Source organism: Gadus chalcogrammus, chromosome 1 (genome assembly GCF_026213295.1).
Source record: "Gadus chalcogrammus isolate NIFS_2021 chromosome 1, NIFS_Gcha_1.0, whole genome shotgun sequence".
Classification (NCBI taxonomy): domain Eukaryota; kingdom Metazoa; phylum Chordata; class Actinopteri; order Gadiformes; family Gadidae; genus Gadus; species Gadus chalcogrammus.
In genome coordinates this window covers 28,517,217-28,533,927 of record NC_079412.1, presented here as the reverse complement: position 1 = coordinate 28,533,927, position 16,711 = coordinate 28,517,217, and the positions used below count along the sequence as shown (strand labels likewise).

The 16,711-nt window shown below is 54.7% G+C and overlaps 1 protein-coding gene across 1 annotated transcript in view; it reads right to left on the bottom strand.

Moving 5' to 3' along the window:
- Nucleotides 1–4,447: 4,447 nt before the first annotated feature.
- Nucleotides 4,448–16,711, bottom strand: part of pex14 (peroxisomal biogenesis factor 14) — a 40,357-nt gene continuing 28,093 nt past the window's right edge. The window contains exons 4-7 of the mRNA XM_056600201.1: nt 15,461–15,568; nt 12,792–12,877; nt 9,893–9,995; nt 4,448–4,599 (exon numbers count right to left, since the gene is read on the bottom strand). Coding sequence (XP_056456176.1) covers nt 4,463–4,599; nt 9,893–9,995; nt 12,792–12,877; nt 15,461–15,568 — 434 coding nt within the window. The 3' untranslated portion in view covers nt 4,448–4,462. The remainder of the gene's footprint in view (nt 4,600–9,892; nt 9,996–12,791; nt 12,878–15,460; nt 15,569–16,711) is intronic.

The following is a 16,711-nucleotide window of genomic DNA, read 5'->3' as shown; positions in this document are numbered from 1 at the left end:
GAGGGCATTGAGCAGGCGTGGCAGTTTGCTCTGCTGGCTGATTCTTTTTGTCTTCTTTACGTCGGTTTTATGTGGGTTTATATTTGAGCGAGGGGAGCGGGGGATCGTCAGCCGACCGAGGCCGGCGGATCGCCACAGGGAGGATCGGTCAGCTGTGGTCTCATGGTGACGATTTGAAAGTCAAATTGTTTGGTCATTTTTTTCAGGCAGTGAAATGCGGACATTTGTCAGAGAGAGAATAGGGAGGAAGATGGGAGGAGAAAGAAAGAGAGATAAGAGAAGAAGGAGAAAGAAAAAGAATGATAGAATAAGAGAAAGTAAGCAAGACAAACATAAAAACTAAATGACAGACAAACATAATAAACAGATTAAGATAATGGCAGTCACCAATGAGCCTCAACTCAAATCCAAGATTAAAAACACAGATGTTCTGTCAGAGGGAGCGTGTTCCCTCTCCTCATATTGAGACAACTGCCTTTCCATTTTCCAGTCGGCGAACTCAACAAGCTAGCGTTGTGGCTAGCCGGCGGGGTCGTGGATGACTGCACCTGCAGCCCACTCACTGCTACTGCTGTCAGGAAGGGGCAAGCGAGAGCTGCACCGACTGGACCAGAGAGAGAGGGAGACAGAGAGACAGAGAGACAGAGAGACAGAGACAGAGACAGAGACAGAGACAGAGAGAGAGAGACAGAGACAGAGACAGAGACAGAGACAGAGACAGAGAGAGAGAGAGAGAGAGAGAGAGAGACAGAGAGACAGAGACAGAGACAGAGACAGAGACAGAGACAGAGAGAGAGAGACGGAGACAGAGAGAGAGACACACACACACACAGGCAGGCAGGCAGGCAGGCAGGCAGGCAGGCAGGCAGGCAGGCAGGCAGACAGACAGACAGACAGACAGACAGACAGACAGACAGACAGACAGACAGACAGACAGACAGCAGCAGAGAGAGAGAGAGGGGGAGTGTCGGGTAAAGGGGTAGGGGGAGAATGAGAGGGGGGGGGGGGGGGTGCACGATAAAACAAAAACTAAGAAAGCTGTAATTAAGCCTCGGCTGCAGACCCACCGGAGGCGCCTTGTTAGGCAGCCGCCCCCCCATCGAGGGGAGAGGGATAACTTTGACTCTTTTCCCTTGTAATTAAATCTAAGAGAAATTAATTGAATCACATCTGAAAGGGATCAGACTCATTTACAGCAGAGGGAGGGGGGGGAGGGGGGGGGAGTGGGAGACGTGGGGGAGGCAGGGGGCTCCTGATCGGCTCCTAAACCTGGCTGATTAGGATCCGTGTGGTGGTGGTGGTGGTCGGGGGGGGGGTGCTGGATGGGGTAGGGGTTGGGGGAGGTGATGGGGGTGGAGGTGATGGGGGTGGGGGTGGAGGTGGTGCATGCCAGGCTCCGTGAAGGCTCGTCGTTTTGTTGCGCACACCTGACTAGCCGCCTGCTGATCCCACGTGTGGAAAGCCACTTCCCCCCATTTTACCCGCCATTTTACCCGCCATTTTACCCGCCATTTCCTATTCGTATACACTTTAATACTGAGCGTGATTAGTGCTGATTACAGCAGAGAGACACCGGGACGCTCTGTCAGAGGCGCCTTCGACACGCGTTCCTCCGCTGGTCGCCTCAGGCCTTGGGACAGCTTCCCCGCCCACGCTCATTGGACTACCTCCTTGTGGCCTTACTGGGTCAAACTATAAGAACGAGGGCCACCTCTGATCTTAGGTCCAGCACTACGACGGGCGTGGATGAAGGGAGGGGCGGAGTCTTTAGCTTGGTGACGGCTGGGGCGCTTTCACTAATTACAAGTGTATGATATATCTACATAAGATATATCTATGACGCACACACGCACACACACACACACACACACACACACACACACACACACACACACACGAGCCAAAGACGTCAGCGTGAGTCGCACCCGAGGAACGCGGCGTCAAATGAAGACGAATGCCTACGGACCATTAGCGGAGATAAGATCTTTAACTAGGCTTGTTTGAGAGCGTCGGAAGGCAAATTAATTCACAGTTTATCCTGCCGGCAGACGCTGCTTTTTTTTTCTCCCCTTCTTGCGTAACGCATGTATATTTATGATAAAATGTTTCGAAAGCCCCCCCCCCCCCCCCCCCCCTCGACAACCTCCCACACACACACACACGCACCCCAGAGGAGGGCTTTTGAGTGGAAACACTGGTTCAGTGCAATTGATTTTTACTCTTTATTTATCCTCTTCTCCCAGCGGCAGTTGGTCTAACAGCCGTTTCCTTCGCTTTTTTTTCCCTCCCAGTCTTTTTTTTTAATCTTCTATGTGCATCCACTAATAAAGACGACTATCAGGGAGTTGCGCGACGCCGGCGCAAACAGAGTTAACTGGCCGATCTGTAATGATAATGGGGCCCTGGAATAGACTGGTTAACATTGGGGAGGAATCAGCCCTAAAGGCCTTCTCTGTTCAGCAGGCAGGGCAGGCTGTGATGATACCCTTTAAACAGTCCATTTACACACAGAGAAACAGCACAAGCAGGGCATCGTCAGAGTGTTTAACAGCACTTATTCTCTAATCTCCCTGGATGGATGTGTGGATGACTGTGTTTGTGTGCGTGTGTGTGTTTCTATGTGTGTGTGTGTGTGTGTTTCTCTGTTGTGTGCCTTTGTGTATTCTTTCGTGCGTGTGTTCTTGCGTGCGTGTGTGTGAGTGTTTCTGTGTGTGTGTGTTTCTGTGTTTGTGCATTTGTTTGTGCATATGTGTTTTGTGTGTTTCTCTGTGTGTGCCTTCGTGTATCAATGCGTGCGTTTGTTCTTGCGTGCGTGTGTGTGTGTGTGTGTTCTTATGTGTGTTCTTGCGTGTGTTTGTTCTTGTGTGTGCGTTCGTGTGCGTGCGTGTGTTCTTGTGTGTGTGTTCTTGCGTGCGTGCGTTGTTGTGTGCGTTGTTGTGTGTGTGTGTGTGTGTGTGTGTGTGTGTGGTGTGTGGTGTGTGGTGTGTGTGTGTGTGTGTGCGTGTGTGTGTGTTCTTGTGTGTGTGTGTGCGTGTGTGTGTGTGTGCGTGTGTTCTTGTGGGTGTGTGTTCTTGCGTGTGTGTGTGCGTGTGTGTGTGTGTGTGTGTGTGTGTGTGCGTGTGTTCGTGCGTGTGTGTGTCTGTGTGTTTCTATGCGTGTGTTTCTGTCCGCCGGCCCTCAGGGGCCCGGGTCCATGAGGTGGGGGCTGCTGAGAGGGGGACAGAAGGCCCTCATGTGTTTCCTCGTTGAGAGGTGTGATGGCGTAACACGACCGGGTGAGGGGGGGGACCTGTTAGGGGGGGGGGGGGGGGGGGGTGGGGGGGGCAGCATGTGTTTCTTATCAGGAGCGAGCGGGGGGGGGGGGGGGGGGGGTGAAACAATCTCCTCCTCTGACCGAGGACGACCAGGCCCTCTGCCATGGGTGTGTTTCCTCCTACGAGCCGTTCACCGTCTCCTCTGAAGCCCTGAAGCGCTGGTGTGACCGAGGTTACTGGATGGATGTGAAATGTACTGTTTACACACCGTGCCCCCGCCACTCAGGCCGGATGAAGTACACCCTTTATAATTTTTTTATTCACTTAATTTGTTTTGTATTTGACGATGACGAATTAAAGAAATGAATCAATATAAATTATTAAAAAACCCTCGGTCGTTCCATCGTCAGTTTCCTCAGCAGATGCTCATTGGTCGGGACAACGGCCAATGACGTGGCGCCGCAGGGGCCGCGACCCGCGACTACTTCCTGTCGGCGTGGTTTGGTTGTGGAGTGCTGCTCAGCTGAAGGCCTCCACACACACACACACACACACACACACACACACACACACACACACACACACACACACACACACACACACACACACACACACACACACACACACACACACACACACACACACACACACACACACACTTCGAGGAACCCTGCCAGCTGGGAAGGTCTTCAAGTGTCGCAGAACCAGCGATGAATCAACGTGTTTCTCGCTGAGCCTCGTTTTTGTATTTTCTTATTTGTTAGTGCCAGAGCAGATGTGAGTTGTGTGTTCTGTTCGCCCTGTGCGTCCCAGATGTGCGTTTGGTTCCCCCTGTGCGTCCCAGATGTGAGTAGTGCGTAGATCCCCAGTGCGTCCCAGATGCTGCGTGCTGAACAAGCTGTGGACATAAAGCTCTGCCTCAGATCGCTGCCGCTCTCGTCCTTTGTTCGGGGGGGAGGCGGCCTGCGAATCACACAGCGATTTACGGCTGCTGTTACGAACCCTGGCGGCGTCATCCCGACACTAACGCTCTGTCGTTCCGGAGCGCCTCACTCCAGGGAGAGCGCGTCTGAGGGCTCCGACCGTCGGCGGAGAACCGACACACACACGCGCGCTGAGAATTAGGACATCCGGCCGGTGGTTTGGACGGTGTGTAACCAGGCGCTGTCGTGGACGTGATGCCGTCTGTGGAGTGACTGACAGGTGTATTATGGGCTGGCGGTGTGCGGTGCAGTGGGAGGGCTCACCCCGGCCGTGCTCAGGCCCTGGGACAGCTCCTGCATCTTCAGCTGCTGCTGCTCCAGGAGCTCCTGTACCGTGGTCAGGGTGTGCTGGAGCTGACCCACTGCGGACAGAGCACACACACACACAAACACACACACACACACAAAGGTACAGGCACGCACACAGGTACAGGTACACACAGGCACACACAGGCACACACACACACACACAGGTACAGGTACACACACAAACACACACACACACACACAGGTACAGGCACGCACACAGGTACACACAGGCACACACACACACAGGTACAGGTACACACACACACACACACAGGTACAGGCACGCACACACACACACACACACACACACACCAGAATCTGGAGTTACATTACATCACTTCACCGTGGCCATCATCACAGGTGCTCCCCCAACAGAGAAACGCTCCAGTCCGATAAACACTGAGAACAATCCTCTTTGTTCCCCCGTCGCGTTGTGGCCGGCGGCGAGTGGCGGCCTGTCGCCGTGGAAACGGGCTCATCAAAGCCGTCCTCTGAGATTAGTCACCCGAGCCGCCACCCCCCCCCCCCCAGTAAACTTTCTGGGCGGCGAGGAGAGGTGGGAGGGGGGGGTGGGGGGGGTGGAGGGAGGGGTGAGGGAGGTCATCGCCGCTCAAACTGCTGGGCGATATTAATCTCAAGTGTCTGAACTTAAATCAAATAAGGCGACGGAACCCTCCATTACGCGTCCAGACGCCGCCTCCTGATGCGGCCCGGTCCTCAAACGATCCGCAAAGGCAGGAACGAGGCCCCGGTCCTGGGGGGGGGCCGGGCGCTGTCCCCCTAATCCCAATAAATATGGCTCTTTTTCCAATGACTTTGAAGATCGAATTAGCTCAAGTGTAGGGTGTTGGAAGAGGGTGTATGATTTCAAATAACAACGTGCACGTGTTTGTTGCCCGTACCCACCCCCCCCCCCCACACACACACACACACATACACCCCCCCACAGTGCTTGCAGTCATGCGTGTATTACCAAACAATGCATTAAGTTTCCCTGAGCTGATTGTATTACAGAAAACCAATAAACATTCATATAAATCATGGGCGTGCAAAGTGTTAAATCAAGCCTAATGGGATTAACATCAACAGATATTGTGGCCGCTCTGTGCTGAGCTCGTCAGCCCAATGGTTAAAAGCTCGCCCTACACTGCCGGCCAGAGGACAGGATGAGGAGAGGGCTAACATTAGCCTAGGGCAGGACAAAAAGCAAGATCCTGGTTAGGAGAGCCAGAGAGAGGCAGAGAGAGGGGGGGGGGGAGGCAGAGAGGGGGCAGAGAGGGGGGGAGAGAGGGAGAGAGAGAGAGACAGAGACAGAGAGAGGGAGAGAGACAGAGACAGAGACAGAGAGAGAGAGAGAGAGAGAGAGAGAGAGAGGGAGAGAGAGTGAGAGCGATAGAGAGACACTAGGAGAGAGGTAGAGGGAGAAATAATTGGAATGAAAACAAAAACCACGCGAGGCCATCCCATAGAGATGGTATTTGATGTTGTATCAGAAGGCGTCCGGATCTCGGCACTCCACCTGGAGGAGGGTGTGGCCTGAGTCAATAAGGGGCGGAGCGTCTCATCGGGTGATCTCCTCAGCGACGCCGAGCCCTGCAGGACGGCCGTGGACGCGCGGGTCGCCGGTTCGACCCGACATAACGAACAAAAACAAAAGCTGAGAAGAGCTCTCCGGTCGTGAGCGCTGTGGTCGGACGGCCGGCGGCGGCCGCGCGCTGTGACGGGAGGAGGCGAAGGGTTAAAGCCTGCGGAGGGCAGCCCGTTTAAAAAGGTGTTAGTGGGCAGCGTGCGCCCGGACTCCGTGAGATCTGCCCGTTAGTCTCCATGGCTGCAAGCCCCCCAAACCTCCCCCCCCCCCCCCCCCTCCCCGCTCAGCGATTCCAGATGTGAAAGTGAAAGTGCGGGTCAGCTCCGCCAGCAGAGCAGAACCGTACTTTTCCTAACGGGTTCCTAACGGCCCAACCTCAACACTTAACTGCTGCCGCCGGCCTGCGGCCTGCGGCAGCAGTTAAGTTTTGGGGTTGGCCGATCGACTAAGACGAAGGCCGGGCGACACGCGGCCAAACAGCGGGGCTCCATTAAGAAACGAGGAGTTGGTGTGAATTGGCACGAGGCGGGGAAACCAGTCGGGCACAACAAGTCATTTGAAGTCTGTTGGCCCGCGGCCCCCGGGCAGCTCTGAGGAGCTCCACGGACGCCGACCGCCACAGATAGGACGCCAGCAGTAATGAGGTCACTGACTTTGGCCGGGCATGAATCACAGCGCGACAGTGTGACAGTGTGACTCTGTGTGTGTGTGTGTCTGTGTGTGTGTGTGTGTGCAGAAAACAGAGAGTTTCAGAGACGGGGGCAGTGAGAAGCAGAGTCTGCAGATGCTTCGAGGAGGACCCATTGTGTATTCAGTAAATTATTCAGCGAGGACCCTCCACATAATGTACAGTACATATGTCCGGGCCTCGCTCGCCCCTAATGGCCAGCTGGACTCCAATACGGCCCGGCTGGCTGGAGAGAGAGAGAGAGGGCCGGTCGCGATTCCATTACAGACGCGGCTGTGCTGAAGTGCTTCCAAGATCCATTCATTAATTGTCTGTGTGAAGTTGTAGGGGGGGCGGGGGGGTATCATAATGGGAGCCAAGGCCCCTGGTTTTGGGGGGTGGGCCGGGGGTGGGGAGGGGACAGAGAGCCACTAATGCAGTCCACTCCATTCAGATGGATCCATCAGTCCATTGCACGCAGCACTAGAGGAGTACGTGAACTTTAACAAAAGGGGGTTCAAGGAAGCAATTGGCAGCAGCCAGGAAGACGGCTGCTATTACTCAGTACGGGGTGTGTGGATGAGGTAGAGAGAGGCAGAGAGAGAGAGAGAGAGAGAACGAGAACGAGAGAGAGAGAACGAGAGAGAACGAAAGAGAGAGAGCGACAGAGAGAGGCAGAGAGAGAGGCAGAGAGAGAGAGAGAGAGAGAGAGAGAGAGAGAGAGAGAGAGAGAGAGAGAGAGAGAGAGAGAGAGAGAGAGAGAGAGAGAGAGAGAGAGAGAGAGAGAGAGAGAGAGAACAGAGAGAGAGAGAGAGAGAGAGAACAGAGAGTAAAAGCCCTTGGTGTAATTGTAACCCCTCTTCCCAACTGTTAACTACAACCGTCATTAACTACAATACCAGCTTTGGTGACTGCAGTCACAGCAAATTAGTCCCCCCCCCCCTGCCTGGAGCAGAGAGCGCTAGAGGAGCCCACTCTCTGCCCCAGGAGCCTGGAGCAGAGAGCGCTAGAGGAGCGCTCTCTCTGCCCCAGGAGCCTGGAGCAGAGAGAGCGCTAGAGGAGCCCTCTCTCTGCCCCAGGAGCCTGGAGCAGAGAGCGCTAGAGGAGCGCTCTCTCTGCTCCAGGAGCCTGGACCCTGGCTCCCCAGGAGCCTGGAGCAGAGAGCGGCTAGAGGAGCCCTCTCTCTGCCCCAGGAGCCTGGAGCAGAGAGAGAGCTCCTCTAGCCGCTCTCTGCTCCAGGCTCCTGGGGCAGAGAGAGCGCTAGAGGAGCGCTCTCTCTGCCCCAGGAGCCTGGAGCAGAGAGCGCGCTAGAGGAGCGCTCTCTGCCCCAGGAGCCTGGAGCAGAGAGAGGGCTAGAGGAGCGCTCTCTCTGCTCCAGGAGCCTGGAGCAGAGAGAGGGCTCCTCTAGCCTCTCTCTGCCCCAGGAGCCTGGAGCAGAGAGAGCGCTAGAGGAGCGCTCTCTCTGCTCCAGGACACCGGGACGGCAGCAGGGCCGTGCCCCTGGCAGCTCTTCAGAAGGGCCCACGGGAGGAAGAGGTGTTGTTGCGGCCGCCGGAGGAAACGGGTTTGCATAGTTGGGCCAAAAACGACCATAAAACGAGCGGCGATTTGTTAATCAGATCTTGTGTGTGCGCCGCGTGGCACGCCATAGGCCCCCTGGCCGCGCCGGCCCCGCCCCCACACAGGAGACAATGGCCTCGGTGTGATGAGTGAGGGAGATAGTGCTGCGGTGGTGATCTCTTTACGCTCCGCGTGCTGTGACTCGCCCGGCGAAGGCACGACTCTAAACCAGAGATTTGCCTTCGTTTGATAATGACTTTTTTGTTCCCTGTTTTTATTTTTTTGGTTCCAAAAGGCCTGACGCAGACGGGGCAGGTTATTTAGAGACCTGCTTTGAACACTAGATCTGGAAAAATGCAAAGTCTATATTTTAGGGAGTGGGGGGGGGTGTAAATGTAATGGATCACACCTCATTTGTTTAGCCGTCATTGCATACGACAAACGGAAGAAATTCTGTAATAAAGGTCAAGAAAGACATCCGTCTATTTGTGATGATCTCTGAGATTCTCCATGACAGGCCTCGTTCAAGGTGGGGTTTTAATCTCCCAACTACCGGCCAATGGAAGTTGAGCAAAGTCACAAACAAAGACCAAACTTTGCCAGGGTCTCTGCCTGCATCGCTTCTCCCACCATGTTTAATTACATCGACAACGAAGAAGAAATGCATCTCTTTCCTCCCCTCCCTCATTTCTCTCCCTCATCCTTTCAACCCCCTTCCTCCTCCTCCTCCACCACCTCCTCCTCCTCCTCCTCCTCCTCCTCCTCCTCCCCCCCCCCCTCCACCTCCTCCTCCTCCTCCTCCTCCTCCTCCTCCTCCACCACCTCCTCCCCCTCCCCCTCCTCCCCCTCCTCCCCCTCCCCCTCCTCCACCTGCGTCTGACAGCCAGGTTGAGATTCCTCACCTGTCCGACACGGGAGCCACACCTGTCACCACACACTTAATCACAGCAGGACCCGCCATCGAGCACAGACACCGTGGAGCGCACGCGCACACGCACAGCGTGCACACACGACCACACACGGGCGTGCACGCACACACGCACAAACAAGCACACAGGAGTGTGAGCCTACAACCGCTGCAAAATTAAAATGAACTTTCTCGCCACCGAAGGGGAGGGGAGCGTGTGATGGCGGCGGGGCCGACTGTGACGGCGGCGGCGGTGTTGGTGGAGGGTGCAGTGAGAGAGGGATGGATGGTGGATCCCGGGGGGGGGGGGGTGCCGTGGTGCTGGGTGGTGGCGGGGGTTGAGAAAGTTGTCATTTCCCTACCCCTCATTAATATTCTGGGGTTAAGAGCTTTTCAGCGAAACGTAATTAATTGAGCCCGAGCCCTGACAGTAAACAAGCAATTTCAAATTAAAGCGAAATGACAGCGGGCCTCATTTGTTAAAAAACGCACTGGGTACCCCACACACCCCACCCCCCCCCCCCCCCCCCCCACCACGACAGCCCCCTCACCCCCGATTTCGGCGACAGATAAATGAAGGAAAATGTTAAGGAGGGAGAAAGCCATGAAGATATTAATCTTCACCTGTCTGTGTCAGCGTGCCACTCATCTCCGCCACGCTGCTCTCCAGCCGCTGCAGATGCTGCTGGTCCTGGCGCCGGCCCACAATCAGAGGGAGGATGTATCTCTGCAATTAAAAACATGACACGCCATTACAGCCCCCCACCGCGGGAGGAGAGGCAAGGGGGAGGAGAGGGCGGGGGAGGGAGGGAGAGAGGGAGGGAGAGAGACAGACAGAGAGGGAGGGAGGAAGGGGGAGAGAGACAGAGACAGAAAGGGGGAGAGAGGGAGGGAGAGAGGAGAGAGACAGACAGAGAGGAAGGGAGGGAGGGGGAGGGAGAGAGAGGGAGGGAGGAAGGGGGAGAGAGACAGAGAGGGATAGAGGGAGGAAGGAAGAGGGAGGGAGTGAGAGAGCGAGAGAAAGAGACAGAGACAGAGACAGAGAGACAGAGAGAGAGAGAGAGAGCTGTCATATCTGTGTAGCAGAGAGGGGGTCAAAGTCGTTCTCTTATTGGACTCTGTTGTCTAAACTGTCAGATGAAAACATTCTTCCCGACATTCTGTGGACAGATGTGCACATAGGACCGAAAAAAAGAAAACAGTGCGGAGGAATGAACAAATGAAATGGACGAAACGCAGAAACATACAGCGGGAGAATCTGCTGCGACCGGGGCCACGGTTGGCGACAGGATGAGCGCGACTCGACCGACATCCTCTTGTCCATTTCCGCCGTCGAGAGAGAACCGGATTCCCCCGCCTCAAACGCTCCGGGTGCACGCCGCGGCCCGCTGAGTGCGCTCCCCAGACGACGATCACACGCGGCGCCGCACGCCTCCATGGCCGATGGCCTGAGCTCAGGGGGCCGTCCGGAACGCGGCCCCCGGCCCGCGACGGGGGAGAAACCCCCGACAGGGCCCCGAGGAAACGGCACAACAGTACGCTCGGATCAAACCCTCGCCGTCGTCATCGCTGCCGCCGAAACCATCCTCGTACTCGCTACCCCCCCCCCCCCCCCCGCCCCCCCCCCCACGCACACAGGTGCTGTCTGGCACCACCTGTGCCGAGTAATAAACACTTTTTAGGTAAAAAGGATTAAACAAGTGTCAACAGGTAGTAATTAATAAGCGGGCTGCGGGGCGCGGGGCTGTTTACACGGCGCTCCGCCGCCTCGCTGGGTACGGCGCCAGCAGCCCGGGCATATGGCGGCCGCGCCGCAGCGCGCGCTCCGTGGGAGACGTGACAGCCGCCCGCGCCTCATCGCCACCGCCTCCCGGGACAGCAGCGGCTGGCCGGGCCGGCTGCTCCCGGAGACGGCGGCGGGGCGAGGGCGGCGCGCGCGCGTGCGTGCGTGCGTGTGGGTGTGTGGGTGTGTGGGTGTGTGGGTGTGTGTGTGTGTTTCAAGAGCAGAAATCTGTAATATTTCGTAACAACAATAACGGTTTTATTCGATTTATCCTCCATGAGAGACATTGCGTCACGAATTAGAAAATTACAAGTTGAAAAAAGAAAGACAAAACGATTGATTTGAGTCCAGGTGACGCCTGACAGAGGTGTTGAGTCCTGTTTGGGGATCTGATCCCGACAGTGTTGATACTATCTGGTATTGATCGGTGTTGTCTCTCCGGTACGGGCCCCCCCCCTCTGACAGAACACAGCCCCCCTCTGACCTCTGTTCAGAGGGGGGAGGGTCAGGTATGCATATGATGTGCTGCGGTAGTTTGCACAAGACCGACACACACACACACACACACACACACACACACACACACACACACACACACACACACACACACACACACACACACACACACACACACACACACACACACACACACACACACACACACACACAGCCATGGAGGGAATTTGTCATAGAGGGGGAATGAGCTACTGCAGGAACACCCGTCCTCTAAAATCCAAGTAATGGCTCCCATATGCCACTCAGGGCCCCGGCCGCCTGCACCACCGCCCCCCCCCCCAGAGGATTAATGGCGTCGCGGGGACCAGGGGCCTCGTGGCCCATGTTCAAGGGCTGTGACGCTCAATAAAAACAGGGTGATTATTTGGAGACGGCCGAATATCAAAAGACGGATGTGCAGTGTTAGCAACTTTGTTTATTAAAAAAAGAAAAGCGGAAAAAAAAAAACTAAACCAAAAAAAAAAGAAAAGCCCCGACCAGCCCTACACGGGCGTCCGAGACGCAGCCCGGGCCAATGGGAGCAGAGGGAGAGAGAGGCAAAGAAATTACGAGGTTGTCTGAAAGATCATGCTCTGATGTAAAACAGGAAGGCTTTAACAGCTCGACCAGAAGCATGTTGAGCAGAGGGTGCCTTTCGCTGCGCCGCTATAAGTCAACTCGACCCCCCCACCCATCACCCCCCCACCAGCCGCCGCCCCGATGCTCGAGCGAGGCCCAGCGATTAAACTGCAAAACATCCCAGAGAGCCGGCGCCGGGCAGATTTACCGAGCGATGTTTGGGGTTATCCGTCAACATTTAGGCGAATAATGTCAGCAGTGGGAGGATGAAGGGGGGGGCGCGAGCCAAAGTCGTTGTTTAGGGAAAGTGACGGACGGCTGCGCTTTCCCAAAGTAAAGTCCGGCCGTGCTCGTTCCTCTCCTGGAGGAGCCCGACTGATTTCACCCGCACACCGACTGATTTCACCCGTACAGCAGCTGCTTACTTCATGAAAACGGGCGTTACTTCAGGATATTAAATCCAGAGCGAAGGATAGTGTGGTAGCACGGTCGTTCTTTGGAAAAGGAACCGGGTTTGATTCCCTGATGTCTGCCGCCTAACCTGAAAGTAACCTTCACCAGGACGCCTGAACGGCATGCTTCTGAAGCCACGCACGGCCTTGGCTCAGCGTGTCCGCTGGAGGACTGAACCGTCGGCCACGGGCGCGCGCCACGAGGGCCCCTTACCTTGTATAGGTGCTGCATACCGAAGGCCACGCCCACCATGATGACCGCCATGGCGCTGTAGTCCCGCCATCGGTAGCCTGGAGGAACTGGGAACAGTGGGAACGACGGTGTCATTAAACCGTGTATTTGTTTATTCAGAACAAAACTGACAATACTGTTATGCATAATCGTTAGCCTCAGAGCATAATTGCCTAAGTCATATTTTAAGGTTCATCTTGTATTTGGCATAAAAAATAAAATAAAAATGCCTGAGTCAAACAGATGGCTCAGGCAGTGATTATGCACTCTGATTGGCTGAGGATGTAGCCAATGAGGCGCAGTGAATCAGCAGCATTAGGAGAGTAGGTTAGATATCAAAATGTAGGACTTAGGCAGCTATGCTATGAGGCTAACGATACGTTTCTTAGCATGGGTTGGGGCACCGGTAGGGCTTGATAAACGCCAGTATTAATGGCTTCTGATTGAGATCGATAAGACCACTACACAGACCACTACACTGTTGGATTCCATCAGGAAATGGAGTCTGGGCAGAAGCTGTGGATGTAAAGGCGTTTCATACTCAGAGTTTTACGGGGATTTTTAACTTAAAGTCGAGCAGCGGGAGCTGAGGTGCTCTGGAGGGGGGGGAACCACGATGCTCCTCATCATCACACACTACACCACACCTTGAACACAAAGCCCTCCGTCTCCCTGGGCCACCTCTCAGTCCCACGTCAGCAAACACAAGTCGAGGCTCCAGAGGAGTGGGAGCCGGCAGAATGAGAATATAAAGACCGTCCGGGTTCAGGAGGAGTGTGTGTGTGTTCTGAGACGCGTTGTCGGTGAGTGACAGCGGCGTGCGTGAGCGTGCGTCGTCCGGGTGGGTCGGGCGTCTCTCGTTTCCCGACATAAGAGGGAGGTATTCAGCGAAAAATGTCACCAAACAACAAAAAAAAAGCTCTGAAAGAAAAACATATTTTTTCCCTCCGGTTCTCGTCCAGCCTCACAGAAGAAAAGAGGGAACATAACGTCTGCCGGGCCCGCTCCGTACACCTCGCTGTTCCATTACGCTTTTAATTCCAGAGCTGCTTGATAGATCTGTTTACCGGCACCACGTAAACTAGAGCAGATTGATTTTGTGCCCTGCTGCGTCCCTGATTTAACATGCAAATCAAACCATCGGAGACGCGCGCGCCGTCCCGGGGTTCCCAGCCGCTCGCTTCCAAGGTGAGGGTGCTGCTGAAGGGCAGCGCCTCATCCCGAGTGCCGGGGGTCTGGGAGGTGAACCCCCCACCTCTCCCCCCACCTCTCCCCCATCACCCCCCACCTCTCCCCCACCCCCCCCCGCTGCCCCCATGGTAACCACATCAATTCAGGTCTTCATCAACATTATGGCCCCGCGAGATGGTCGCCGGCCCGGGAGCGGCCCCCGACTGGAAGGCGCGGGGGGGTCCCGGGGATAGGCGCTTGACCCTGAACGAGGCTCCCTGCATCACCCCGGGGGGTCTCCCACCTGCCCCCCCCGCCCCTCCCCCAGCGCCTCGTAGGACCTTCACTCTCCGCCCCCTCCTCCTGGTTCCCGGTCTCCTCCATCCCAGCTACGCCGTCGCCTCCCTCTCCTACGTTTTATTCCTCCATTCGGTCACTTAGGCGGGGAGTCGCTGGTCCCCACGCCGCCGTTTTCCAATCTCCTCTCAAATTTATTGGGTTCAGCGGAGGCCTTCCTGTCCTTCCTCCGCGTGGAAATAGAGATCAGAGGATCCATTACTCCGACAGAGATGGATGCGGGTCCGTGGGCGCCGTCCCCATAACAAGGACATCAACGGGGAGGTAGCCACCCCCCCCAGCCCCCCACCCACGTCCACCCGCAACCCCCAGAACACCCCCTTTTTTCGATGTGACCCCCCCCCTCCCCCAACATGTACAAGACTCCCAGCTCTCACCTCATTATGCGGATCCCTTATAGCCATTTTGATATAAACCCCCCAGTACCACCACCACCACCACCACTATGGACAGAGACCCCCCCCCCTCACTACATGGCCATCCCATCAACATCACTTTCATTACAAAACATGAGATGCCGAAAGGAGTCAAGGACAGTGTGGTAATAAATGAGGGTGGACTGCATCTGGAAGCATTGTCATACGGGTTAAGCATTATGCCGACTTCTTCTGCATTGGTGGATCACATCGGCCTCGCAGCGCCAGGTAATAAAGACCGCGCCGGTGGCCGGGGGTTCAGCCCCCGGGTTGAACGCACCGCGGGCAGGAGAACGACGAGAGGCGGGAGATCCAGGGCAGGCGAGCGCTCAGACGATGAGCCGCTTCCGGTTCTCTCCGAGGGCAGATTTAGGTGAAATGATTCCAATTCTAGACAAGTGTGTGTGAATGTGCGTGTGTGATACTCTTGAGGGACTCAAGTCTGGTCGTTTCACTCGCTGTGGTTGTTTCGGATGTTGAAATGTGTGAAACATCAAGAAAAGCCTGAGTTCCCCTTTTTCAGAGTGAGTTCATACCGACATCGTCACTGCTGGGTTTGACTCAAAACGGAACTGACGAAAAATATAAAAAAACTCTTTCGATCAAATGACAAAAACACAATGACGAAAGGGCTTGGGATGAGTGGACGAGGGTGAGGGAAAGTGTGTGTCTGCGTGTGCGCGTGTGTGTGTCTGCGTGTGTACTCACTGTGCGTTACGGGCACTATCTGCGCGGGTCCCAGCGGGCTCAGAGCCAGGACCTCGTCCGTGCTGCCGGAGCGCAGGATGGCCAGCTCCACCTCCTCATCAGTCAGGCCTGCAATCAAGACACAAACCACGGAAGACCGCCGCCGAATGTGACATAAGGGAAGGATTGAAATAAAGCAAGAAAGAAATTGCTCTTCATAATTCTGCTGGTTATATTTCCCACGCGTTTGAAATCGCCAAGGTTCAATAAACGGCAAACCGCTCCGACATCAACCACGCCCCCCCCCCCCCCCCCCCACGCCCCTCCCCACGTGCCACAAAAAAGAAAGAAGAAGCAAAAGAAAAAGGTTTAGAGAAATGTCATCAATTCACAATTTGCATTAGGACTATCAGCCTGATTGATAGCCGTTTTAACATGCGTGTGTGGAAAGATCACACAATGAAATCAGAAACTGTGCAAGCATATTAACTGTCACCAAAGGCAGAGAAAATAACAGTCTGTCCACTTCCCCCGTTATATTTCCCAAGTGGAGATTTCATACACCCCAGACAGAGAAAATGTCTTATTTTAATTTCTTCATTGTGATGTAAATGTATTACATAATTTTGCAAATGCCAATATAATTTAATCTTCAGATCTTTTTAATGATTTTAGTGATGATTAAATTGCAAAGGGCTCCCCGATGGAGAATCAGAGGGGAGGAGGAAAAAAAAATCTAATATGATCGTCTCCTTTTGTTGGAAGAAAGGATTTTATTTCAGATGCCATATGCTGCCATTGCTGAAGGGCTCATGTTTTAATGAGAATACTAATCCACCAAGAAAATAATTAGAACTTTCTAGAACCATCTAAACACTTTCTATATTTTCAATCGAGGACGGAGAGTCACGACGAGGAGAAAAAAAAGCAAAAACGCCGTACAAATAAATCGGAGATGAGGAGCAAGACTTCCTGTAATGCCTCGGACCTATGTTTGAAATAAGTAAATCCCGCCTGCGTTAACAGTCTATATATTAAGAGCCTCTTTCTGCGCTGCCATTTCCTTAGCATCGCTTTCTGGGCCCATTTCGTTGAGTGCGTTTCCTGGGTTTACCGTCCATCTGACAGAAAATCCCTTTTTCTCTCAAAGAGCCTTTTACTCCGATAGTTCCCCTGGGGGCTCCCTCTCTGAAGGGAACACTCGCACACCAGCTCAACGCAGGATTCTCCTCCAACATCCAGAGTAGCAGCACTTTAAAAAGAGGTTGAGCT